The sequence below is a fragment of the Symphalangus syndactylus genome, chromosome 21 (genome assembly GCF_028878055.3).
Source record: "Symphalangus syndactylus isolate Jambi chromosome 21, NHGRI_mSymSyn1-v2.1_pri, whole genome shotgun sequence".
Classification (NCBI taxonomy): Eukaryota; Metazoa; Chordata; class Mammalia; order Primates; family Hylobatidae; genus Symphalangus; species Symphalangus syndactylus.
Genome location: NC_072443.2, coordinates 84,644,782 through 84,672,730, shown reverse-complemented (window position 1 = coordinate 84,672,730; position 27,949 = coordinate 84,644,782). Strand labels below are relative to the sequence as shown.

The 27,949-nt window shown below is 42.9% G+C and overlaps 1 protein-coding gene and 1 long non-coding RNA gene across 5 annotated transcripts in view; one reads left to right on the top strand and one right to left on the bottom strand.

Moving 5' to 3' along the window:
- FHIT (fragile histidine triad diadenosine triphosphatase) overlaps positions 1 to 27,949 on the bottom strand; it is a 1,518,095-nt gene that overhangs the window by 35,213 nt on the left and 1,454,933 nt on the right. For 2 of the 4 annotated variants that reach the window (XM_063630834.1, XM_063630836.1), the window contains one exon: positions 4,946 to 4,998. The exons of the other annotated variants lie outside the window; for them this stretch is intronic. In XM_063630834.1, the coding sequence (XP_063486904.1) occupies positions 4,946 to 4,998 (53 nt within the window). The remainder of the gene's footprint in view (positions 1 to 4,945; positions 4,999 to 27,949) is intronic. 4 annotated transcript variants of the gene reach the window in all.
- LOC134735524 (uncharacterized) lies at positions 152 to 25,981 on the top strand. Its single transcript, XR_010118691.1, has 3 exons — positions 152 to 440; positions 541 to 647; positions 25,869 to 25,981. It is a non-coding gene; the product is annotated as an uncharacterized lncRNA (long non-coding RNA).

Genomic DNA, 27,949 nt, shown 5'->3' with positions numbered 1-27,949 from the left:
TGGTCTCCACCCACTTGATGTGGCGAGCACACACCACACCATCCACAAACATCTCCAGACATTGCCAAATATCCTCTGGGGGAACTGATTTGCCACAACCCCCACACCCCACCAGTGAAAAACCAATGTCTTGGGACGAGTGGAAAGTGATGGGGGAAACTGAAACCTCCCTGACCCTGTGGTTCCTGTAAGGAACCACAGGAATCAACATCATTATCACCTCTCCTTGGTTTGCAGACATTATTTCTGAGTCATGTGAATGAACTAGAAACCTTAAATAGGAAGTCAGAAGGGAAGCTGGGGAGGACAGTGGGGACCAGGTTGAAAGATGATATTGACTATTTGTACTTTTCAATTAGCACAGGTGCAATGCTTCAGGATTCTTGGCCAAAAAATGATATGAAAATGATTGGACTGACCTGCTCTTTCTAGGGTAACAGGTGAGTCACATCATTCAGAAAACATTTTTGAGCACCTATTATATCCCTCATCCAATCAATCAACAGATTTAACAGATTCTTCTTCTCTCCCTCCCTGCAGCCATTCTTCTAGGTCTTGCCACTATTTTCTTCCTCCTGGATTCTTCCAAGAGCCTATTCTCTGCCTTCTACCAACCTTATTTCTCAGTATCCATTCTCTCACTGAAGGTGAGTGGTCTTTTTGAAATGCAAATCAGACGGTGCTAGTCAGCCATCTGCTAGCTTCCCTGGCTTTCCATTCTTTTCGGATAAAATCCCAACTCCTTAACAAGGCCTAGAAAGCCATACATTGCCTGTGTTATTTCACTACTTAGAACTGCGTGGTCCAACTCCACTGGACCAGTCTTGCCTGGTTCCTCCCAGAGTGTGGGACACAAACCACCACTGTGTAGGCAGGCACAGAAGGTGGCTTCAGGTAGAATGCAGTCATGACCTTAAAAAATGTTGAATCACATAGTGATTCTTTAGGTTCAACATCCTTTTTCTTCCTTGTGCTCTCTCCTGGAGAACGTCAGTTTGGTGCTCTTTTGTCCTTCCTGCACCAAGGCTTATTGATCAACCTTCTTGTGTTAGAAAAGAACAAGCCTCAGGCTCCAACATAGAATCCAGTTGGCATTTAATAATAATATTTTATTTTTGATTGTACTTACTTTTACAGTTACCTTTAGTCTGTTCTGGCACTACTATAAAGGAATACCTGAGACAGGATAATTTATAAAGAAAAGAGGTTTAATTGGCCCATAGTTCTGCAGGCTGTACAGGAAGCATGATGCTGGCATCATGGGGAGGCCTCAGAAAGCTTCCAATCATGGTGGAAGGCAAAGTGGAAGCAGGCAGGTCACATGGCCAGAGCAACGAGAGAGAGAGGGGAGTTGCCGCACACTTTTAAACAACCAGATCTCATGAGAACTCACTATCACGAGGATGGCATCAAGGGGATTCATGAGAAATCTGACCCCGTGACCCAATCACCTCCCACCAGGCCCTACCCTTCAACACTAGGTATTACAATTCGACATGAGATTTGTTGGGGACACACATCCAAACCATATCACCTTCTATTTATGGCATGTTAGAAATGTTTCCAGTATAACATTCCAGAAGTGATTAGTGATGTAATCTTTTTTTTTTTTTTTTTTTTTTTTGAGACAGTATCTCACTGTGTCTCCCAGGCTGGAGTGCAGTGGCATGATCTTGGCTCACTGCAACCTCTGCCTCCAGGGTTTAAGCAATTCTCCTGCCTCAACCTCCCGAGTAGCTGGGTTTACAGGTGTGCACCATCATACCCAGCTAATTTTTGTATTTTTTAGTAGAGATGGGGTTTTACGAAGTCAGCCAAGCTGGTAACTCCAAGCTGAACTCCTGACCTCAAGTGATCCGCCCACCTTGGCCTCCCAAAGTGTTGGGATTACAGGCGTGAGCCACCACACCTGGCAGCATCTTTCCTTTTTCAATGCATGTATTCAGGTAGAAAAAGAAAGTTTACTTGAAGAAACATAAATAGTAGTAGAAGTAGTTTCTAGACATGGCAAATACCAGGATTAATGCTTGGTATTTGGGAAACAAGGAGTTACTTAAATTTGCACCGTGCTCTCATACGCCAGACATCCTTCAGCCAGGCTAAGAAGGTGGAGTGGGCAGGAGTAGGAGACATTGGATTGCTCCTTGTAATCTCTCATGCAATCTTTGGAGTTTGATGCAGATGTCACCCCGCCAAAATCTGAGTCAGTGCCCCACCTATGAGCTCCCCTAACACCTTCAACACCCCCCTTAGAGGATCTGTCATGGAGCTTGTGAGCTCTGAGATCATGTCTGTCATGTGGACTGTTGTTTCTGCAGTGTCTGACATGCAGCATGGCAGAATAAACAAGACACCAGGTAAATATATCTTGGCTTGATGGGTGAAATGGGGGTAAGGAGGGAAACTTATCATCCTTTTCAGCAAGGTCTGGGCCACACCAAAAGTGAAAGGCAGAATGAGATGCCTAGATAACCCATGCCAATAAAGATGCTGACCCACCTCCTCCTGGATAACAGAGACAGAAGAGTTAATAATGTGAATTACTTGGGGTGCAGCTTCCATCTCCCTCTCCACTTAAAGTGTCAGAATTTGACCCCCACTGGCTAATGCAAAAAACACACAGAAACTGGCAAGACATGGGCTTGCTTGTCCCTCCTCTTTCTTTCTACCTGGAGCTTTACCTTTACAGATTTGTAGCATTTGAAGGTATGTTCCCCTAGCCATTTCTGGATCATAACAATTCCTTTTTCCTACTGACAAAATCTGAAACTTAGCCTGAAGCACTCTCTTGCCAGGGAAAGAACTGTGTCAGACATGCGATGCGTGATAAAATACTACGGTAATGTGGAATAATGCTTTGAAATGTTGCCAGGGTGAGCATGCATGCAGAATGATGGAAATTGCCTGCAAATACAAATGGTTGCTCTGCGGCTCATCTGTAACCTCAATGTAGGAAAGCGGAGATATTCTTTTCCCTCCTTTGCAATTTGCAGAGCCTCCTGTTGGAAACTATGGAGATTATGCCATTGAAAGTAACTGCCATGTTTACTCAACACACAATTTATACTAATACAGTCTCCCCATGTAGTCATCTGTCTTGTGAGGTTCCCTCAATACTCCAGCTGTTCCTGTGGCTGCTGCTGCGAACGCCTCATTGAAGAAATCAAGGTGCCAAACTCAAATGCTTTATGTGAGGGTGTGGAGGTCATTTTTGCATTGCTGAAAATGACATCCACTTTCTACCTTAGAAACACAGGCTGCATAACTGAATGGGATTCAGTGCACCCCTGCCCCCTTCTCAATGGTGAATTCAATGGGAATTATCAGAGGGCTGGTCTGTATAACTAGAAGAGCCAAAATTGTTGGGTGTTTACTATGTGTCAGGCATTTTGCCTTCTTTTAGGTAAACCTCATAACATGCTATGTCATAAATATTAGCATCCTCATTTTGGTGTTGAAAAACTGAGGTCAGAAAGGTTAACTAATATGTTCAATATCTCCCAGATAATAAGTGACCCAGCCAGGATTTAGTCCCAGGTCTGTATGACTCTACATCTTGAATTACTTCCATGACAAATAATGTTAAACTAAAGCCAGCATTTTTCTCTTTGAGTTGTGGTTAAACTTTCATTATCTGTGGCCTTTAAGCATTATTTGCTGGTTTTCACATACCCATAACTATCAGGATACATGAACCAATGAGAAGTTATGTCCTCATGAACACCAGTAGCCTAAATGTGAAATTTCTCACGAACACCAGAAGCACAAGGGGCAAAACACACACACACACACACACACACACACACACACACATTTCAAAGGCTTCTCCCTGTTTATGAAAAGTAAAATGCCATTTTCTTTTTCTACAAAGGGAAAAAGATAATTCATTCACGGATCTCTTGATTAGCTCAATTGTTCTGAGATGATAATAGTTACTATGGATTAGGTACTTACTACATGCCAGGAATCAAGGGAAGCACTTTGCAAGAAGGATAACATAATATTTATAACCCAATGATGTAGGCACTACTATTAGTCCCATTGGACAAATGTGAAAACTGAAGTTTAGAGATTACATATCCTGCCAAGGTCACTCAGTTCAGTTGGGATTCAAATCTAGGCCTCTCTGGCTCTGCCTCCATGTTCTTACCTTCTATGTTACCTTGTTTTCTACAAACCCTTCCTAGCTACCATCTATGTGCTGGATACATGAGGGAATCTTTTTACCGTGGAGTGAAAATGAGAAGTTCTGAGGAAGTGACATAGTGTTCTGGGAAGTGCCCTCCTTTAAGAACAGAGTAGGCTGGTTTCTCACTGCCAATCAAAGTGTGACATTGGCCCCTCTGGGGCTCACCTTTCTAGTCTGCAAATTGATGGTAGCAAAGGACACAACGTGTAAGGACCCTTCCTGCCCTAACGTTCTGTCATTCTATTAGCCACGTTTTCCCCTCTCCCATCATTTCTCCTGGGCTTTGATTTTCACTTTTTCATGGCCAGTAGAAGTCACAAACACCAAAGGCGAGGCTGCCCTCCTCTAGTGAGCTGCCATCATTTGAACATCCTGCCTCAATTGAATCATCCTGACAGCTATCCCTATGGCTGGCCAGTCAACTCCCAAGAGCTTCCTGGAAATGCAGATGCTGTATCCAGGGCAGAAAGTGCTTCCCCTGTCATCTCACTCCCTCTCTGGGCTCCAGCCCTATGGCCTTTTAGGTCTTCAGACTGGCTCCCTGCCACCCTTGCACCAGTGCACATGCTGCTCCTCTGCCTGGAACACATTTTCTTCCCTGGCTCCTGTGGTTAGGGGCCAGGCAGGTTTCCCTAAACAGGTCTAAAGGCAGGCTACAATCCTCATTCTAGATTGGCCCTTTCCTATACAGCACTTCTCTGAATTGGTCCTTATTTATTCAGCTGGATTGGTGTCTTAGTTTTCCACTATACTCACCCTTGTGTCCCTGCACCCAGCCCAGGGCCTGGCTCACAGGAACCTCTCAAAACCTGTTGGTAGAAGAATTTGCACATTAACCTGCCACTCACATCTGTGTTCTCTTATTGATGAGGTACAAGAAAGGAAGATGGTAGGCCAATTTACAGTGGGGTTATGAGGCTAGGTCTCCTCTCAGCCCACCAAGCAATGTCTCAGAACCATGTTCTTTGCTGAGTTCATTTTTATGTTTTTTTTTTTTTTTCACCCCATCTCCAAACAGCAAGTAATCTTGCAGATCAATGCCTGAGACCAAAGAGACTTATGAATGTTAAGAAGATTATGCACATAAATGTACCAACTATGACAGCCCCGCTAAGAAGAATAGTGATATTGCACTGCGTGCTAGTTTATCAACCTTTACTACTTAAAAAATTCACAGCCAATTTAATTAAAAATATAACAGCTCTGAAAGCTGCTAAAATGACTATAACAACAATCTATCATTTTGTAATAGTGCCGAAGATCCATTAGGGACTCTGAACTGGATGCCAACTTTTTTAAGCCCAGATAGTAGGGGCATTTCATTCTGTACAATTAATGTCACTGCATTTAAAATATTGACTCTCTATGAAGAAGAAAATACCAAACATCTTTATAACCCACATTTTTTATGGTCAAAACTTGCTTAGAAAGGTGCTTTGAATTTATTTGTTATAAGCTGCACATTTCACATTCAGAAAATTAAAATGGTTTCTACTGACTAACTCATTTAATCATTTAGTTGATTTAATGAAAAACACTCTGCATTTTTCTCTTCTTGGTTGCTAAGATTAATACTTTCTGTTCATTAGCAATCAAATATTGCAGGAAGGTTTACATCTTATTCTCACTTAACTCATTGCCTTTTATTTTTAAAAAATTCTAATAGAATTGAAATGGTATCTTTTAAATCAGGAATTTTTCTCTTGGTAACTCGTTTTGTCTTGTGGAAGACACATGGCTAGCCTGTGACATTGAGACATTTATGTCTGAATTCTTTTTCTAGTCTTTTTAGGGGATGCATTATAGGGAGGAAAGGGAGTGGAGACTTTAGAAAAATTATGAATCTAGTTTTCAGGGCCCCTAACTCATTAATACATCAGCGACATTATAGCATCCTTTGAAATTCTGTTAAGAAGGGCCCTTTGATTTATTAGTGGGATTTTATGAGCTACCTGGGAAAGTGAACCCATTAAAAACGTTAACTAGAAGCATCTGGCTTTCATTGAATAAAGAATCGAAGCCACCACATAAAAGTGACTCTGCACAAACATGGCACTCCTCTCCCATCACTCCCAAAGCTTCCCATTGTAAATGCCACTTCATCACAGCAGTGCCACTTGCAGTTACAGTCTCATGTCTGTTATCCACTGCTATTTTCACGAGTGTATAAATGAGCAGGGAAATTCCTCTCCCCTGGAAATGCCTGTAAGAGCAGATTCTAAAATGGGAACTTTTTGTGACAAGATTGGTTACAAAATAGTATAATTAACGCAAATTGTTCAATAATAGGGCCAGTAGTTTAAAAGCAGCATTTCCAGATTTCCTTTGCTTCCATACCAAAAAGCATTTTCTTGAACCCCAATTGCTTCATAGGAGGAAATAATAAAAGGCAGGTGATAGCATTTTGTACTTAGCATAGATACAATGGTTTAAGGACACAGTGCACTGAGTCAGGAACACTAAGAGGTAGAGGGCAAATTAACCATTTGGGCAGTAGGAAAAGGAGGCATTTTAAGGTGGCATGCAATGAGCCAGCCAGCTAATTATAGTAAGAGTAGCTTCCCTAACTTTTACACTTTTACTTTCTATTTCAAAGTGTTCATTGCTTCTCACTCTCTCTCTCTCTCTCTGTGTGTGTGTGTGTGTGTGTGTGTGTGTATAAATGAATTCATCTGTCTTCATCATTGCAGTATTGTTATTGATTGATTGTAGGAGGAGAAAACAAGAATTTTTCCATTTTATAGTTAGGAAAACTGAAACACAGGCATCAGTGTGCTGTAACCCTACTATAGTGCTCTTCTCCTTTTATGCACTTACGAAAAGGATACTTTTTTAAAACATTTGTGAAATTATTTAATATATGTCTCCCCAACACTATAATATCTATGAGAGCCAAATCAGTACCTGTCTTGTTCATCATCACAGTCCCAGCACTAACATACTCCCTGCTATATGGTTGGTAGGTGCTAAGTAAACTTTTTTTTAATGAATGAATGAATATTATTTTCTGAGGTCATTCCTATTGGAGCATTAGCAAAGCAGGACTAAACTCCAGGTCACATTCCTGTACTCTTGTTGAACTTCTCTTCACCCTTCAGGACCCTGGTGAAATGTCAGCATCTTTGGGAAGCCTTTCTGAGTTCTCCCTCACTTTGCCTGGGCTCCATTAGTGCTTTGTACTTAGGCCTGTTGTGTGTTGTTTCTTTGCTTCCTTCTCTTCATGGAACCACTCTTTCACGTGGGTAATTATCCTGTTCCTCAGGCTTTGGATGGGGTTGACTCCATTTCTAACTGGCCTTGGGGTGGATTCATAATCCAGATCTGGCCTCTCAGGGAACCCTATCCTTCTGACCACGGTTATCGGCTCAGCAACGATCCTGTAGCTTAACTTGGGCCAGCGTGTTCTGTGCAAAGTTTTTATAAGAACTACTGAGGTGGCGGGGTGGGGTGGGGGAAACCCACAATCTTTCTACCATAAGCTAGTAGGATGTGAACCTCAGGCTGCTGGTGTTCCCATTACCTTCCCTGAGGAGAGGTTGCCTGAGAGAAGTAGAGAGACACAAAGCCCCTAATGACATTGCTTGTGCCCCTGGATCCAGCCACGCCTGAATCAACAATACTATTAGACTTTTCAGTTACATGAGCTAATAAACTCGTTCTCGTTCTCTTAAGGCAGGTTGAGTTGGGTTTCTGTAACTTGCAAAGGGTCTCTAATTTCTCTATGTTGCAGTCTATTGAGCATGTACTCCATGAAATGTGGGTGATTCATTTCTGTATTCCCAATGCCGAGCATAGGCCTTGTCCTTAGTAAAGGCTTGTTGAATTAAAAAAAAAAAAAGGTGCAATTCCAGGGCAAGGACATTTCCACAAGGCCAGGTATTTTGGGGATAACCCTGTCAATAAGGGCTGTGTATCATTTGGATCAAACTCTCATAGAAGAAGGAAGACCTCATAAAGGCAGAAAGTAGGGGCACCAAGGTCAACCAGAAGAGAGAAAATGGCCTTCAGCCAGTCAAGGAGGAGCTTACAGCAGCTTAGAATAAGACAGTGGGAGCTGTGCAGCCCCAAAATGGATTTCCCATGCCTGGTTTTAATCATCGCTATGGTATTCTATGTCTTGGTTTTAATCGTTGCTATGGTATTCTGTGTCAAATGGAATGAATAATCCCAGGTGCTTTGGAAATGTTAAATTGTTCACAAGTCCCTTAGAGCTTTGTTTCTCTTTGAACCCCATGGATGGTTTTGGGCCTCAGAACAGGTATATTAAACCATTACCATTTCAACCGGTAATTGAGGGCCTCTCAAAGTCTTCCTAGAAAAGAATGTCTTCTACTACAGGAAGGAACAGATGATGCAAAATTTTGATTTTTTAATCTAAAGTTTGGTCCTGTCTGCCAAAACAATTGAAGAAACATGGCTTTCCAATCTATTTGGAAGGTGAGGGTTCCAAGTACACCCTCACTGTGATCTGAAAATTGTGAAAATCTGTACTAATGAGAAGCTTAGGAATCACCTAGACCTGCGTTTAAATCCTAGATTTGCCACATTTTTGGGGTGGTGGGGTGGACTGAGAGACCCTGAACAGATAACGTCTATGAGCCCTAGTGTTCTCATGTGTAAAACAGGACTATACCGCCTCACAAAGATTTGATGACAACTAAAGGGAATTACAGATGTTAAATGCTTAACAAGAATCTAGTACATAGTAAGAGCTCAACGTATATTAGCTGTCATTGTGGTGACAACGATCATGATAACTTAACTTCTAGCTTTTATACCCAATTTTTTGTTGAATGCTTTGTTAGGTAGGAATGAACATCTCAAACATATTTGTCCATCTATCAATATTTCTATATTCGTTGTTCACCCAACCATCATATCAATTTCCTGTTCCTTTAGTTTGGAGGTTATTTTTTTTTGGGGGGGGGTCATGAACCTCCTTGAAAATCTGATGAAGTATGGGTGATGTACTTCTCTCTGAAGCTCCAATAGCACCTCACAGCTTCCACCTGACTCCACTGTACCTCCATCCGCCTGCACTGTGACTGCTTGTTTATTCCTTTTTCCAGGCTCTGGGAGGTCAGGGACTGTATCTGCCCAGATCACCATTTTCTTTCCCTTACTTAGCTCTGTGCCTGGCAGAGAATAGGTGTTTGATATTCACTGAATGCATCAATGAAAATTGCAAAGCCTTCCCCTGACCCCTTAAAAATTCACCTACACTCAAGCTTTTGCATCTAATTTCAGACCCTGTCTGAGGACTCCAGGTAAGAAGCTACTTTAATGACTACCTATTGTAGGTCATTAAAAATGCAGTAGGGAAATTTTCAGGCCAAATAATGAAGCAGCCTGTTTTTCAGGCCAACTAATGAAACAGCCTTACCGCAGTCGAGAAAGAAAGTGTAGATCGTCTTCTCAAGAGAGGAAGGACGAAGTCAGAATTGACGCTGTGTTCATGATGAAGGCGACCTTTGTCCAGGTCCTTTGTTTTACCAAAGATGACAAGAGAAGCCAGCCTTGCCCAGGGTCACATGGCTAGTGGTAGAGACTTGAGCCTCCTGGCTTCCAGACCAGTGCTCATCAAACTCAAACCTTCCCCCTCGTCCCCTCTCGCACTGCCTCCACAGAAGCTCAGTCCCTGCAAGAATTCAATGAAAATTTCCTTCCAAGCATGGTCAGAAGTTAATATAAGGAAATGCAGGATTTACATGACTTTGGTCAAATGAGGGGACAGGACTTTAAACCAAAGAGTTGATTTAAATCTTTTAAAACCTACAGAGTGAAGGGCTTGCCTCACTGCCTCATTTGAAAGATGAAATCATTCTGTCTTTATTTTTCATTGATGGGAGTTTGGCTTTGGAGGGAAAAAGATCTGGCACTTGAGAGCTGGCCCAGTGACGATAGGGGTTGTCATTTTCTCCTCACTGAGGCTTAGCAATGCCTTTAGCTAAGGCCCAGCCCATGTATCCCCAAAAGTGACAAAGGTACAGCATTTCACACAGGAACACTTGGGGAGCTTTTTTCCATGGGACACGGCGTGAGAATCCATTAATCTCACTGCCACATACTCAGGCTATTTCTCACGAGCTTAGGGGAGATATTTGGGTTTTTTTAAACCATGAAAAAAAGAGACTTCTCCTCCTCATCATATCAGATTGCTCCATCGGATAAACGTCAGACATGGTTTTTAGAGAAATATGACACGATCTGAGAACATCTGCAATTCTCTAGAATATACTGTTGTCAGAACTTGACTTAAACGAAACAATAGACATCAGACTTTCCTTCAGACGTTTTGCACTGAATCTTTCCATTATAGCACAAATGGCTCCTTCTGAAATGGCACCAATTAAAAATGCACCAGGACATGAACACTACCACAACGGAAATTCAGATACTCGCATGTTATTAACAATGGTGCTCATTCCTGTTTCAGAGATGAAAATTACAGAGGAGATACCAGTGGGTTTTCCTCCGTTGCTACTTTTCATTTGCTATGGAGGCCACAAATTCAAGAGATCACTCATTCTTAGATTAACAAAAGTAGCCACCACCTAGCAAAACGTCAGGCCCCGTGTAGGCGCTTTCTGTGCACCTTTATATGCACCGTCTCTTTTAAGCCCCTCAGTGGTCCTTGGAGACAGCTGCTATTATCTTCCATGTCATACATCAGGGCACCGAGGCCCAGAGCCCATGTGATATTGTAAGAGCACTTGCTGTGTGCTAAGCACTCTCCATGCATTTTATTTATAGTATCTCATTAAATCTCACCAAACCCTTTGAGGTCACAGCCATCATAAGCTCCAATTTACAGTTGAAGAAACTGAGACAGCTCTCAAAGCTAGCCCTAGTTTCCTCCAAAGTTCAATCACATTTGTTCCATTTGACAGTATGAGGGAAGGCCTTTTTTTTGGTTAAGAGTATAGACTCTGTAGTTAAACCTCCTGGACCCTACCCTTGTTAGCAGTATGATCTTAGCTAAGCACGAGTTAACTTTTCCATGGTTCAGTTTCCCCACCTGTAAAGTGGCAATAATAATGGAACTTACCTCAAAGGATGGAGAGAATGCAATGCAAAGCATGTAGCATGGGGTCTAGCATACAGTAAGTTCTCAGCCAGTCATTAGCAGTATTAAAAATAATACTGGCCGGTGGCTCATGCCTGTAATCCCAGCACTTTGGGAGGCCTAGGCAGGCGGATTACTTGAGGTCAGGAGTTCGAGACCAGCCTGGCCAACATGGCGAAACCCTGTCTCTACTAAACATATAAAAATTAGCTGGGCGTTGGTGGGTGCCTGTAGTCCCAGCTACTCAGGAGGCTGAGGCAGGAGAACTGCTTGAACCCTGGAGGCGGAGGCTGCAGTGAGCCAAGATTTTGCCATTGTACTCCAGCCTGGGTGACAGAGCAAGACTCTGTCTCGAAAAAAAAAAATACCATAATATTTATTCTTCTTATTTTTATATAAAATAAGGCTATATTCATAAAGGATACAGGGATTAAAGCAAACCAAAACAGAAGAGTGAGGATAAGTTTAATTGTGGGATAAGGATTTAGGTAAGACAGCCTAGGCAACATGGCAAAACCTCATCTCTACCAAAAAATACAAAAATGAGCTGGGCACGGTGGTGGGTGCCTATAGTCCCAGCTACTGAGGAGACTGAGGTGAGAGGATCAGCACTTTAGCCCAGGAGTTTGAGGCTGCAGTGAGCTACGATTGCACCACTGTACTCCAGCCTGGGCAACAGAGCAAAACCCGGTCTCAAAAAACAAAAAAACAATTAATAAATAAAAAGTTAAAAATTCAGGATTAAGGTAAGAGATGCCCCGCTGTGCAGCACAGAGCTCCATCAGATTGAAAAAAGTGGCTGCCAGGGGATGCCTCCCCTTATTAGTTCAGACAGGCTTATGTACCGGTCTCCTTGTGGGAAGTCCCGTGCTGCTCAGTGTTGACAGAACACACAATGAACTTTTCCTTGCTTTTGTCTCTAGCAGAACTCGACTGAGTGCGCCCTGCTGTGTGGTTTTCACCCTGGTCTTGGGATAGGTTTCCATGGCTATAGGAAAGAGGTGGAGACAGGGAATGCCACCTTCTGAGTTCATCAGAGTAGAAGTGTGCACCTGCAGCAAGACATGATTCACCCCAATTTGCTTTCAAGACAAAACTGTGTGTACTGATTGGGTAGATATTCTTGAGGCAAGATGCAGTACGTCTAGCCTGTGTCCAACATATATTGGGTTAGGTCATTCCTTTCATCTCCTCTAATGGTGCCCAGTAAAATGAGAATGAAATGCAAATCCCTTACCCTGGCTCTGGGCCACCCAGACCCATTTGCGAGTCCCTAGCAACACCCCAGACCCTCTATGTCTCCCTTGATCACAAGGGCTTCCTTTCCTCTTTAAGCTCCTTACACCAGCCCCTCCTTTGCCTGTGACACTCTGTTTCCAGGTTTTTCATGGACCTCCTTCTTCTGTTGGGTCTGTCCTCAAATGTCAGTCTTCAAAGAGGCCTTCCTTGCGACTCCATAAACCACTGCAGCTCTCTGATTCACTTCCTTACTCTGTCTTGTTTTTCTGTTTGCTAAAATAGAACTGATAATCCTCGTCCTCCTTCTCTCACAGCACTTCTTTGATGAGCAAATGAGATTCACGTGTATGTGTCTATGAAGATGCTTTTATAATTGTGAGTAATCACCAGGGATGCAAAGGAGGGTTCAATTCCTATGTCAGTTCACACTGGGTGGGTGGGTTTTTCTGAAGCACAGCCCTGAGATGAATTCCAAGACTGCAGTATTCTCAGTGACAAAGGTTGCAGCAATCCCTTAATGATGTCTGACTTGCGAGAGGGAATTAGAGGCATGGGTGTCACATATTTGCTATCTCTGCCAAAAATAAAGTCATATATTAATAGAAGCCAAAAATCAATAATTTACAAATAGCTTCTTCAAACTTTCAATGGTACTTCTGGAAAAGTGAGATTTGAAATTTTACTCTCCTTCCTTTGTACTGTAAAAATTTATTCTCCTGACATTACTTTTATATTAAAAACTAATTAGAAAACTTCACAGGTTTCATCATATATTTAACGTCATTGCTAAAGTTCTAACACTCTTTTTGGAAATCATCAAAAGAGAAAAGTGTAAGAGACACAAGGAAAGCAGAGAAGTTTTCCATGTTTCATATTATAAGTCACTACAAAGTATTATTTGGATATTACAATTTTTTTTTTTTTTTTTTGAGACAGAGTCTCGCTCTGTAGCCCAAGCTGGAGTGCAGTGGCACAATCTCTACTCACTGCAACCTCCGCCTCCTGGGTTCAAGCAATTCTCATACCTCGGCTTCCCAAATAGCTCAGATTACAAGTGCCCACCCACCATGCCTGGCTAATTTTTGTATTTTTAGTAGAGATGGGGTTTTACTATGTTGGCCAGGCTGGTCTCAAACTCCTGACTTCATGTGATCCGACCACCTTGGCCTCCCAAAATGTTGAGATTACAGGTTTGAGCCACTGTGCCCGGTCTTACAAATTTTATAAATAGTGATAGGCAAATACATCTAATGAAACTAGAGTATTATTTGTCATTTCCTTGGATGAACCAATCCGTGTAAGGAGGATGTAATTCCGGGTTTCTCCTGTTTCACCACACAGTAACCCTCCATGGCTCTCTCTTTGATGCCGATATTATATAATTGTCAAAGCACTGAGACAGATTTTAATTCATGTAATAATTAGGTCAATAAAAACCATTGTTGCTGAGAGTGGCATTAAAAGTCCATAATGTCACCTTAATGGGGGAAAAACTAATATAGTTCCGTTGGATTTTTTTCCATGAAATTAATGTTATAGCATTTTAGTGGGTGTCTTAAATAGCTTAAATAGACATTTTTATTAACAGAACTAATCATAGAATTAAAACAAATGAAAATCATTACATTTGCTGTGATGAAGTATCCATGTTCACAGGATTTTATCAGCCTCATTCCTGTGGAGAACCTGGACATTTACTACCACAAGAACAGTATATTTAACTTGCCTGGAGCACTGCTTAGGGTCCCAAAGAGGCTGCCAATTTGTGTTTTGGTGATTTCTTCTTGAGCACCATGGCTCCATTTCTCAGAGCCACCCTACTGGGAAACATTCCAGAACCATAACCTCCCAAACCAAAAACCTTCCAGTTCCCTTTTTGGTTGGTAGTATTTCATCTACAACATCTAAGACAGTATTTCAGCCCAGAAAAATACTAAAGCAGAAGGGGTTGCACCTACACCGCCCAGAAACGTTTTATCACCTCTCCTTCCTCAGCTTACTCACTAACGGTAGATAGATCTTAAGATGAACTAAGGTAAACTCTAGTATAGTGCTATATGATTTAGGTAAATTCTCACTTGAAGAGCAAGATAGCAGGAGGAAAGAAGATTATACCAAGAGCTTCCTCTCAGACCACATGAATGCTATGATTCTGTGGGTTATTCAAATGCACAAGTCACTGTGTGTGGCTGCATCACTGCTGCTTGGGTACCTACAACTCTTTTCATAATCAGATGTGCCAGGATTCACAAGAATTCAGGGGTGATCAATATTGATCAAAGGCCAAGGCCACAGATGCAGCTAGCACATATACACTGACAGAACGCTTGCTAATGTACACAAAGAAGTAGCGGCTGGAGCCTGCGAGGCTGTGCAAACACTACAGGCTTTGGGTTTGGGAAGACCCACATTAGATTTTAGTACCTTGGTTCCCAACAGGATGACCATGGGCAGGTTAGCTCACTTCAGTTTCAGCATCTGGAAAATGGATTGATGAAGTCCACGGTTGTTTGACTCTGTGGTTTTTAGGACGGTTCGAAAGAAATTCCAGATGAAAAATATCTCACAAACACTGTGGCTAGCAGAGAGTAAGGGCTATTCTTCAGAGGAAAGAGAGTCATCTCAGTTGGCATTGGCACTCCGGCCTTATTTCCCAGGATGTATTTAAAATACGATTGGGAGGGTAGCCTCTGCTAACCTCCAGCCACATTGGCGAACTCTCAGAAAGGCTTGTGCATGCCCAGACATGCTGAATCTAAACAAACCAAAGGAAAGCTGCACTTCTCCACTGATTACTCCCTTTCCCTCCCTTTGGAAGATTCTAGAAACACTAGGAAATCTACTTAAGTATTTTTTTAACTCAGTTTTAAACAACATCTGTCAGAAAATACCATTCTTAGTAGAATAAACCTTCTTTGAAGGCGTACATAGACTTATATATGTGATATTTGCAACCAATCAGCATTTTGGGTGACCGGGCAGGTCTTGGGAACTGGGAGGCACAGTAGGAATGAAAGACTTTGTTTGACTTCCCTGAGTTCTAAGCAAGATGTGGTGCCTGAGAAAGCTTATGCAGGTCCTGTTGGGCAAGACTATAAAGCCATGCGCAACGGAGAACAAAATACCTTAGGGCATGGACATTTGGTTTCTCAAGGCCTGTGATGGGAAGGCCCTGAAACTCCGCTAACAGGGATGGAAGTAATCTGTGGATATTTTGTTCATGAGAAGTAGAAGAAAAGGGGAGGGGAGAAAGTGGAAACAGCAACGAGTCTGGAAACCAGCTGGCACCCTGAGCCTTGAAATAAATAAATTGGGTAAAGAGATGTGATAGCTAGACAGTCCTAGCAATGAACTTCCTGAAATCATCCCATCAACTTTATTTTGGAGGGGGATAGGGAAGAGAAGAGACCCTTTCTTCAGTTTATTTCATTGAGTTGCTGATATGATTGGGCATTAACTTGGGATTCACTATTCCTGTAGCAAGTACTTACTTTTGCTGAAATTACCAAATATTCCCTGAAATAGACTCTTATCAGAAAATTGATCTATAATACATAAAGGTGTCTCACAAGAAAAAAGTTCCTTGTGGGGGCGATTTTTTAAAATGGTTCACTGCAGGCCTTTCACAATCACATGGAAATTTGGAGATTGCTCAGATATTGTTTCTGTGGGAAGAGGAGAAAGGGAACAAAGAGACATAATACTTGTGACTTTACAGGCTCCTACCATTTTCTAGTCTATTCGACAAGAGCAGCAGAGGTTCATACCAAGGAAGTGAAAACCATTCAGGAATACAAAAATTATTTACAGAAAAACAGCCTGTGCTTTGCATTCTTCTCTATTACTTCGACAATTGCCAAGAAGTGTATCTCTGCTCGCTCAGTATTATTTAAATTAAATTATCAAATGCAAATGCTAAATATGATCCTCTCAGCAAAGCACTGGATTACAACGCCATGTCCTCTATTCAGACTAAAAGCTGATTACTGGTTCTGGAGTTATAAACATGTCAGACAATAATTTAATTGCTTTGCAGGTAGAAGAATATGCGGCATTCTTGTTCTCATTCTGGAATTCAACACGACTCTTTAAAGGACATAATGATCATAAACATACACAAAGTCTTCGCCTGACACCTGCTTTATGGTAAAAAGAAGCTATTGCAAATTTCTGCAAAGCTCAAAGAATGAGGCAGTGCCAGATTTTTTAATCACTAAGCAAAACAGGTTTCTCACCAAGTGGCCCAGGCTTTTACTCCTGGTTCAGAGAGTTAAAAGACACATTTTCAAAATGAGTTTAAAGCTATAATGAATTTCAGGTGCAAAGGACCACCTTCTAACAGCTAATTTGCTTCCTGTCTTCAACTGAGCTGTTAACCATAGGCAGCCAACATGTGCACCCCTTTCTTGGGCCACTGGTGAAGACAGATGTCACAATCAATACTCATTAACTCTGGGATCAGTGTGTATATTCCTCAGGAAGAGAAAGGGGGTCTTAAATGTAACTAGGAGGACTTTGTAAGCATTTTCTGAGCATTGCAGTGGCTGAGTGTTAAACCACAACAGGACAGGAGTGCAGGAGGGGGAGAGAAGAAGGGGGAGGGTGAGAGAGGGAAGGGAAGAAGAAAAGAGGTCACATTTTCTGACCTCCTCTGTCTCTGGAGCTCCTTTTTATCGGCTCGTGAAATTCCCAAGGATCCTGATCATCTCCCCCTTCCCAGCTCATCACAAAGAGTTGTTGAACATTTCTTTGCAACTGGGTAGGGAAAGATCTTGAAAGGTGGATCCAACTTGAACATTAGACTTTTATGAAACACGATACAGAAATTGTAGTGTTGCAGAACTGTACCTGCTCATTTGCTGACCATGATGACCCAACATTTATTGAGGACTGTATGCCAGGCCTGTGCTACCTCAATGCTTCACCTGGAGTACCTTATTTAATCCTTATGGCAATCCCCTAACCCTATAGGAAGCAGTCATCCTTTTATATATGACGCACAAAAAACTGTCTGAAATGATTTGCACCTAATATAATGATGGTAGGCTTAAATGCTTACATTTTTGTACTTTGCTGTGTTTTAACAAGTTTTTGTGATGGATTTGTTCTTGTTTCTGCAAAATCAAGAATAACTTAAAAATAAAAGACTGGATGCCAATACAAATCTCCCAAGATATTAACCTTGGTTAATTCTGGGTGATGAGAACATAGATGATTGTTATTTCCTCCTTTGTACATTTCTGAATGTTTAGTTTCCCTATATAAGTGAAAATATAGACTTTAAAAAAGAAAAACAAAAGAAGCAGCCCTCTACTAGTGCCACAGTGTGAGAATGAAGGCTAAGCCTAAATTTTATTAAACAGCAGGGAGACCCAATGCTCTGTATCAATGCTAGATACACCACCAAGCATTTGCTATGCGTAATCCCGCCAGCTCCTCCCAACAACTCCGGGAGGTAGATGTCACCACCCTCACTGTACAGACAAGCAGAGTGAGGTTTCGAGTGGGTGAAGGACCAGCACTTGAGGTCACTTGGGTATCTGGCCTCCACTTACCCTTCTGGCCTGAGGCTCTATGGCGTGCCCTCTGACCTTTGCTCATACCCTGGTCTCCAGCTGCCAGAGTCCTTGTCTTTTTCTGACCACAACCTCAAAGTCCCTAGGTCCATACCTAATGTTCACACTCTCTCATTTACTTGGAAAGCCATTTTCCAGACTACACCCATTCTTCCAAATGTGTATCAAATACTCCCCCTTCTACAAAGATTCTCTGAGTCACCTCAGCCTTAGTGTATTCACCTTGGTGTAGTATATGCCACAGGCTGCCACATGGCAGGTGCCAGGCCAGCTCAGGCACACTGAATGCTCTGTATGGCTTATGCAGTGTTTAAAAGATTTAAAAAATAATTAGGCTTGTATTCAAAAAAAAAAATGTGTACCTAGTGGCTCAGGTTCTCCTACCCTGCTTGGCAATAATTAACTGTAGCCAAAGCTTCTGCCCTATTCAGACAGAAGCCTGTGTGTGCTCTAGTTCCCAACAGTCTCCTTTTAACACTCCTTCTTATCCTTGGCCCATTTCTCTTAATTCATTGTTGTCAGGCCTCTGAGCCCAAGTGAAGACATCATATCCCCTGTGACCTGCATGTATACATCCAGATGGCCTGAAGTAACTGAAGAATCACAAAAGAAGTGAAAATGGCCTGTTCCTGCCTTAACTGATGACATTACCTTGTGAAATTCCTTCTCCTGGCTCAGAAGCTCCCCCATTGAGCACCTTGTGACCCCCACCCCTGCCCACCAGAGAACCCCCTTTGACTGTGATTTTCCATTACCCACCCAAATCCTGTAAAACGGCCCCACCCCATCTCCCTTCGTTGACTCTCTTTTCGGACTCAGCCTGCCTGCACCCAGGTGATTAAAAAGCTTTACTGCTCACATAAAGCCTGTTTGGTGGTCTCTTCACATGGACACGCGTGACAATTGTTTTATGTGCCCAGCACATCACAGGTGTTCATTGAGGGCCAGAAACTAGTCACGTCACTACTGCTATAATCCTAGGGAGAGAGAATGGTGGTCTGAATTGGAAGCAGTGAGAATAGAGAAAAGATATTCCAAAGAATCTGTCCTCTGAAATTAGGGGCTTTATTTATTTATTGGAACACTTTCTATCTTGAACTGTAGTGATACGGGTATACATCTTACCTATTCCACTTGACTGACTGCATCCCCCTGAAGACACCTGTCAGGTGCCATGCCTGCCCTGTGATCTCCCCAGCCCTGCCTAGCTGAATGGTGCATACATACCAGGCATGGGATGAATGTTGGTCGGCTGATCATTCATTTTAATCCTGAAACCTGGCGTTTATGTTTCCGCTACATTTAAAAGCTGGCAAAAAACACGTCCTTCCCTCCCACTCACTCAATTAAAAGCTCAGTACATTAATTATCTGAATTAAAGTCGAGTCTGAGCTATCCCCCTCAATTTATAAAGACAGGGACGAGATAAATTTTTTTCCCAAAAGTTGTAGGGACAGAAAGAAGACTAAAGAATGAGGACCTTACAGGCGAGCACGGGGCCAGCGAAGGATTCTGTTCTAAGATCATCTCCTGGCACTCATTAGTGCTGCTGCTCTTCAGCTGGGTGAGCGGCGGGAGCGCTTCCATGGAGAAGAGACCTCCGCCGGCTCCTGCTGCATTAACGGTCTCCAAATGTGATGTGGCGGCAGCACGGGTCTCATTAAGAGTGTGGGGATGTGCAAATGCAGAAGGCCTCACTTTGAGAAAACAGTTTGCATATGAACAAAGGTGGAAAGATGTCAGGCTTTTAAAGGGAACCTGCATCTCGCTCCTCACTTAGCAAAGTCATCAGGAGATTCTGCTAAGTAAAGAAGTTCTGGACCTTTTCAAGCTATTAAAGGTGACCCAACAAAGCAAAGTGGCTTTGTTCCCCGAATTTCTTTTTGTCAGTTGCCTTGAGCAACCAAGCCTGAACAAAGCAGCCTAAGGGAGATTGCCAGGTAATAATAAATCCCTATTTGCTTCAGTAAAGGACATCTCAAAGAAGGGATAAAATAAAAATGATATCAGAATTAAAGAGGCACAAAAAAACCTGAACATCCAGGGCACGTAGATTCTCGGTAGCAATGAATGTATCAGGTTGGTGCAAAAGTAATTGCGATTTTTGCCATTACTTCCAATGGCAAAAACTGCAATTACATCTGCGCCAACATAATACTTGGGGCCTGGTTCTCAGGGGTAGGGCTTCCAGCATTTTAAGCAGCAGTCTGCCATCAGGCAAGATGTGCATATTCATCATTGATGTGGCTTGATCATGACATATTCTGTTTCCTTGAGCAAGGAAAGGCCTCGGCAACATCTCGCAGAGTGACGATCAGGTTATGTCCTTGTCTCTGGTTCATTTGGGGAGAGTAGGAAATTGCGAAACCCACAAGAAGAGCTTATGGCTCCTCCTCACACTCCTACACTTAAATCCAGGAAGAGACTGCCAGGCGTTGGTCAAGGTTGAAGATATTTAATGGACTATGCATTGTCTACATTGCCCCATTTCAAGGTCAATAGCTGTCTGTCTCTTTATCCCACAAGGCTAGGTTTTCCCTTGAAGAAGAAGGTACTGCTGTTACTGGTAGAGGGTGTCCAGGTTTTTGGCGTCTTGAACAAAGAACTGGACAAAATGCGCAAACAAAGCAAGCAAAGAATGAAGCAACAAAAGCAGAGATTTATTGAAAATGAAAGTACACTCCACAGGGTGGGAGTGGGCCTGAGCACAGGGGCTCAAGGGCCCCATTACAGAATGTTTGGGGGTTTAAATACCCTCTGGAGGTTTCCATTGGTTACTGGGTGTATGCCCTGTGTAAACGAAGAGGATGAAGTAAAGTTATGAAGTCATTTACTTGGCGTATGCCCTATGGAGAGGATAGCCCCTGTCATAGCTCAAGTGTGAATCAGCCTTATGTTCCCTGCCTGCAGACCCTATTTTCCTGTCTCACTGCCACTTGGATCTCCTTAGAAGGCCCTTTGCTGACTCAGTCTTCTTGGAACCAGCAAGTCAGGTGATCTCTGGAGCTGCCCCACCCTAGAAAGTGGAGAGCGAACAGCCAAGGATTGTCGTGCACTAAGCATTTGGGGAAACCACCTTTTCTCCCAGGTTGGTGGGCTCTCTCGAGACAGGTACCTATACTTACTTGGTATCGGAGTGCTCTAATCTTAGAGTCTAGTGTAGGCTTCAGGGGAGAGGGAGCTAAGGCGCCCATTCTGTTTGCTTTGTTTCCAGGCCTTGAGTCTGTCTCTAGAGGGAGAAAGAGTCCTCCTCTGTCTAGCTTGAAGCAGTGGAAGGCTGTATGGGGCACGGAATAAGAAACTCAAAGTGCCCCTCTGTGGCGTGTCCTGCTCTGTGGGCACTTACTCTTTCAGAGCGTGTGAAGACAGAGATAAAGGTCAGTCAAGCCCAGGACCAGGTGTTGGCATTGTTCTTATCCCCAAGTTTTCTAATATTTCACTAGAAATATTAAAGGCAATTTAATGCAATCTGCCTTTTAAAGATAAAAGTGCTGGAGTTCAGGACATGCTTCCCCAAAATATGGCACCTTGGCATAGTGAATATTTCAAGCTAAAGGAATGTGAGAAAGTAACAGAAGCAGGAAGGTCTTCGTGACAGTTCACTCTGTTTGTCCTTGCGGCAGGTTAGAAGACCCTCACTGGAGAGGTGCCCTGAAGAAAGGAATGTTATCTCTGAAGACAGAGGGTCACAGAGAAGAATCTGAACAAAACGCTGTGCTAAGTATCCCCAGTTTATTGCCATCAGACTACATCCTTTTTGACCTAGAAGCTCCTTCAAGGTTTTGAGGTAGCCATGACCAGTCTAACTGTAGAAATGGAATGGAGCATTGGAAAGAGTGCAAACTTAGAGCTCTAAGAACGAGGTTCAGTTTCCTACACTTATCAGCTTTGTGGCCAGAGTCGAATTTTGCCTCTCTGTGCCTCAGTTACCTTATTACAAAATTAGGACTATTCTGAGGCTTAAATGAGGGTTAACCATGTACTGAGCATGATGCTGGCTATGGCACTCTGTAGACACTACTTCTCTTCCCCTCTCCTCTTTGGTGACTTTTAAAGATCACGGGGAGGCCGGGCGTGGTGGCTCGCGCCTGTAATCCCAGCACTTTGGGAGGCCGAGGCAGGCAGACCACGAGGTCAGGAGATTGGGACCATCATGGCTAACACGGTGAAACACCGTCTCTACTAAAAATACAAAAATTTAGCCAGGCGTGGTCGCGGGTGCCTGTAGTCCCAGCTACTCAGGAGGCTGAGGCAGGAGAATAGCGTGAACCTGGGAGGCGGAGCCTGCAGTGAACTGAGATCTCACCACTGCACTCCAGCCTGGGAGACAGCGAGACACTGTCTCAAAAAAAAAAAAAAAAAAAAGATCATGGGGAATAATCTACATGAAAATGGGTGTTATAAAGCCTAGGACATTACATGTGTCATTTGGCAAGAGGGGTAAATAATAGAGTTAATTTTTAGGCCTCTCTTAAGCCTCACAATAGTCCTAATTTTGTAATAAGGTAACTGAGGCACAGGGAGACAAATACTTGACTATGGCCACAAAGCTGATAAATCGAAGAAACTGAACCTCGTTCTTAGAGCTCCAAATTTATACTCTTTCCAATGCTCCATTCCACTTCTACAGTTAGACTGGTCATGGCTACCTCAAAACCCTGAAGGTGGAGCTTCTAGATCCCCAGTGGCAATTCCCATCAAGGAGAATTTTGCCCACTTGACTCTCTCCTACCATCCGTAGTCATTGTTACTGCGAGTGAGTTAAAGCAGTTGAGCAAATCATATATAGACATATCTCCCCAGTGTACGGAGTTAGAATGCCGCTGTGGAACATGGGGGTGTCCTCTTAGTGACTCAAACAAATTATCACTGGAGAAACAATGAGAACAACAAAATCAAATGCAAACCACCAAAATAGAACTATAGTCCTCATCTCAAGAAAAAGATAAGGGAAAGATCTTCAGAAAGCCATATGGCTTTTCCCCCTCTATTAATTATTTAGTCTCAGCTCAGACAGTTCCAGAAACAGAACAGTCATAAACAGGACCATTGCCATACTTCTGGAGATGAGGAAAACACCAGAACAGAAATCTTCAGTGGGCTAGTATGGGGCTCTGGCTGTGATCCCTCTCTTATCCAAAATTCTGCTAAGGTACTTGCCTGAGAACACACACAGATTTCTCTATGAGAGCAAAATAAGAGATACATGCATAGGTTAGATAATGCAATGAAGATCAAAAATTACATTTTGGAATGTTTGTTGTATTCCATCTTATGGGGCAGGATTTAATCAGGATCCTAGTGCAATCTTGCATCTGGAGTCCCAAATCCAATGTCACACATTGCGGGTCGGGGTGGGGAAGATCTAGCTTAACCCTAGTGAGGAAGATGTCCTGCCTGGTTAACTTTCAGCTCAGTGGGTATTAGTAGCACAGCAGGGATGCCAAACAGGAACACATTATGGGGTGTCATCAGCAAGAATAAGGTCCAGAGCTATGTGGTGGGTCAGAAGTCTGAAAGTCAGAAAAGGCTTTGGAAGCCCTCTTGTCTTCCATTTTACAGGTGAAGAAACTGAGGCTGAATGACTTGTTTACCATTCAGGTTACACAGAGAGTTAAAGTCAGGACCCAGACCTTCCAAGTCCCAGGCCAAAGCAGGTGATTATCCTGCAGCATGTGCTGGCCATATTCCCCAGCAGCAGTATATCCCAGCAGCAGCATAATTTCAGAAAAGGAATGAAAAAAAGGGATATATCCAGTGGAGGGTACCCAGGATAAGGGATTTCAAAGATGCACAATTCTGGGACACAGGGTGAGTAGTCATGAGATATGGGGTGGGGGTACGTGATGGTTTCCACAGACGTAGGAGAAAGAAGCATTAACAACGTGGGCCATGGAAAAGGAATTAAACTTGTTTGGTTTCATGGGGCAGGTAGATAACTAGTGGGTGGATTGGAAGAAAGCAGTTTATATGTCTGTGGTGAAACATACACACATAACATAAAATCCACCATTTAGCCATTTTAAAGTATATCGTTCAGTGGCATTTAGTGCATTCACAGTGTTGTGCAAACAGCACTGCTACCTAGTTTCAGAACATTTTCATTATCCCAAAGGGAAACCTCGTACCCAGTAAGTGGTAACTCCCCTTTCCCCCACCCACCCAGTCCCTGGCAACTACTGATCTGCTTTCTGTCTCTATCAATTTGCCTATTATGGATATTTCATAGAAATTGAATCATACAATATGTGGCCTTTAGTGTCTGGGGAAGCAGATGCTTTTTTAACATAATTAAAATTGCAGGATGAAGAGTGTGGTTTGAAAGGGGGCTTGGTAATGACTTAGGATGCTTGAGTTCAGGCCAAGGCTAGAAGTCCACATGGTAGGGATATTGTGGAGGGGCCTCTGAACAAGAAGTGGGCTTGAAAGGATGGCTCTTCCGGGCTTTTCTGTCCTGGAGATGGAGGCCCTCTCTGACGAGCCCCTGGGATTATCTCCCTTTTTCCCCACAACCCCACCTCTGCCAGTGATGGCCACTCTTTACCCTATGGTAAAATTCAGGTCCAACCACCTCCACTCCTTTTGCTAATTTCCCCTCTTTTCATTCTCCTCCCACCTCCGGGTCTGATGACACTTGCTTGCCAATTTGCCCGACACACTGCAGACAATCTTCTCACTCACACGTTTGACCTGAACATACAGCTTTCTGCTGAGCTGATCTGGAGTTTCAGTTGGCTGTTTGTTTGTGCAGCCAGACATGAATTAAGAACAGGGATAAACAAGGATGGCTTGAGCTTTAACTACACCGATTTGGCCCAACAGGCTTGGGGATAATCTGTAAGACCTAACAACAGTTGAGGGCAATAAAATTAGCTACAAAGGGACTGTGGGGTAGAAACAATGTCTTTTGATACTTCACGCAACACACTCACACCCGAAAGACACTAAAAACTCTCCGACACAAGCCTTATAACAGCTTAGAGGAGAGGCATTGTGCTTGAAAAACTATATTTTAAAAAGCAGAGAGGAAACCCACGGTGACTGAAGTATCATTTTCCAGGTGGTGATAATGGATTTCATCCCGAGACCTGGAAATCATGTTAGAACTACAGTATCAGCCCAGCTTTGTGTCCAGGGCTTAAACTTGAAATGTTGTTTACATAAATAGTTAAGGAACACATACTGGGTTGAAGAGCGTGCTCTCCAAAAATGCATGTCCACCTAGAGCCTCAGAATGTGACTTTATTTGGAAAGAGGTCTTGGGAGACGTTATTAGTCAAGATGAGGTCATACTGGATTAGAGTGGGCCCTAAATTCCGTGACTGGCGTCCTTATAAGGACGTCAACAGAGGTCAGACGGCCATGTGAAGACAAAGCAGACACTGGAGTGAACCCGCTGTAAGCCAAAGAAGGTCAAAGATTGCGGAAAGGGAGGATTCTTCCCCAGAACTTTCACAGAGAGCATGATTCTGCTGACACTTTGGTTTCGGACATCCAGCCTCTTGAACTGGGAGAGAATGCATTTCAGTTGTTTTACTCCACTCATGTTGTGCTAATTTGTTACAGTAGCCCTAGGAAGCTAACATAACACACTCCCGATTCCCTCTTCTTTTATACAATCGTACAACCCTATTTGAAACATGGAAAAGGCTCTTAGTTCTTACAATAAAATCTCATTATATTTGGAGTTCAACTTCTGAACACGGGTTTAGAAACAAATAGGGTCTGATTTCACTGATTTTCAAAGGGCTTTCTTTGTAACGACTGGGGTTTGTTTTGTTTGTTTGCTTGTTTCCAGGAGAAGAGAAGATTGGCCTCAGACACTTTCGTCTTCAGACCTGTGCCTCTCCTTTGAGGATCCCTTCCCCGAAGCTGCCAAGGAGAACCTTCCCTCACACTGTTCCTCCCTTGTTCCCCGCTCTCCTTTTCCAGGCTGAGAGACCTGGGGCCTTGGAAGCAAGCACACGCTGGCTGAGCTGTGATTCCTCCATGTTGATTATAATTTTTATCACATTATATGGGATCCCTCTGGTGGTTACTAGGGGATACATCAGTTTTGAGAGATTGGAACCTAAACAAAGAATCTTCAAATCTAGAGGATAAGGGGACTCAGAGTTTACAAGTCACAGCAAGCAGATGCTGGTCTGCGGTAGGTGCCTTTTACGGGGATTGTGAGATGGCTCCTGGGGCCCGAGGAGGGTCTTCTGAGGTGTGAAAGGCTGTACTGGTGGTCCTTGAAAGCCATCGTCATTCGTGTGAGAAGGAATACTGGAGGAGCTGTCTTGCCATATGAGAAACAGCATGGAGCATCCCAGCCACATCAAAGGCGTGTTTTGAGCCTTGGGCTGTAGAGGCTCGGAGAGAGTGACAAATAAGACCCTGGTGAGAGGCCAATGGGGACAGTATTTCCAGACCTTGGCATGAAACAGGTTTCTGAGCATCTCATGAAATGTCTGCGAGGGCAGCTCCTCACAGTGACCCTCCCAAATCAATCAAAGCTGGCCCCCATCTTAATTATGACTTACAAATAGAAGCATTCATCTGGCTGGATGCAGTTTGTCACATGGTTTACAACAGTGGTAGAATAAGAAATAACTTACGAAACGAGTACATTTTCTTGGCTGGCTGGGGCACTCAGAGTTGACAGTGGTAAGGCTCTATTAAAATGCCTTTATGTTCTGATATACACAGATGTGTTAATTTATAGCGTATTCATCAGAAGACATAAATTAATTGCTCTCTGATGAATTTTATAACACCTCCTTTATGCCTCTCCACCCTCCCCCTCCAAAGTACACTGAAAAGGTCAACAGCACTATCGAATGCAGCACACTTCAACTTCCTTCCAAGCTTATAATTAAAGCTAATTAGTAGCTTTGGTAATTAGCACATGTAAGCTTTCTACTTTCTGAATTAATAAGACTGAGTCAGGTTTTGAGCCAAGTAGACTTTTCACTTGCTGGTTCTGATTCTTGAACTGTGTTTGGCTGGTTAATTTAAAACATGTCTGTTCAAAGTGGAATACTAGAAAGAAACCACACTTATGATGGTCTGCTCTCAAGCCAGTGTGATTTATGAACGGGCCAAAGTGGAACTGTTGTCACAAGAGAAAATTAGAATGCTCTGGGTTTCCAATAACTGACCAGTCGCAACCTCTCAGTGTGAAGTGAGTTGTGCCCAGTTACTACGTCACGTGGACACAACACAACCTCACAGATGCTCTTGCACACTTATGTCACCCTCTGATAACACATCTGTACTAAGCACATCAAATCCTCTTTATTTTAGGAGAATGCAGAGGCAATGGCAGTGGGGTGCCAAGATATAACTAACTGCTCATTTTGATTCAAATAAAAATCAAAGAGGAGAAAAATCATTAGTCAAATCAGCTTCTGCTTTTGTGTAGACAAAGTGATTCTCCAAATAGCTTCGTGTTTCTTTTTTTAGCCAGCATGTGGGCATCCTGCATGCCCAGACAGAATTAAAAGTGCATGTTTTAAAATCAAGAAATCAAATCTGTATTCTATTAAAAGAAAAAATGTGATTTGTTTTCAGACTAGAAACAGTTGGGCTAAAAATTTCCACGGGTGAGCTCATTTGCTCTTTCTCTTCCCATACTAATCTCAGAAAATTTATTTTTGTTTTTTAAAGAAAGAAAGGAAGGAAGAAAAAGAACATCACTTAGTGATTTACTGGACTCCTTGTAAGTGCAGGACAATGGTGGGGGTTGCTCACAGCACTAGTAATTTTGATACATAAAGAAAGGAAACAGTCACTGCTGCACAGAGAGGAACATATGAGACAGCTCTGGGTCACTAGAGCAAACGGTTTTCATTTTAATGGCGCACTTACTGCCACTGTGATAGCCACATTTGGATC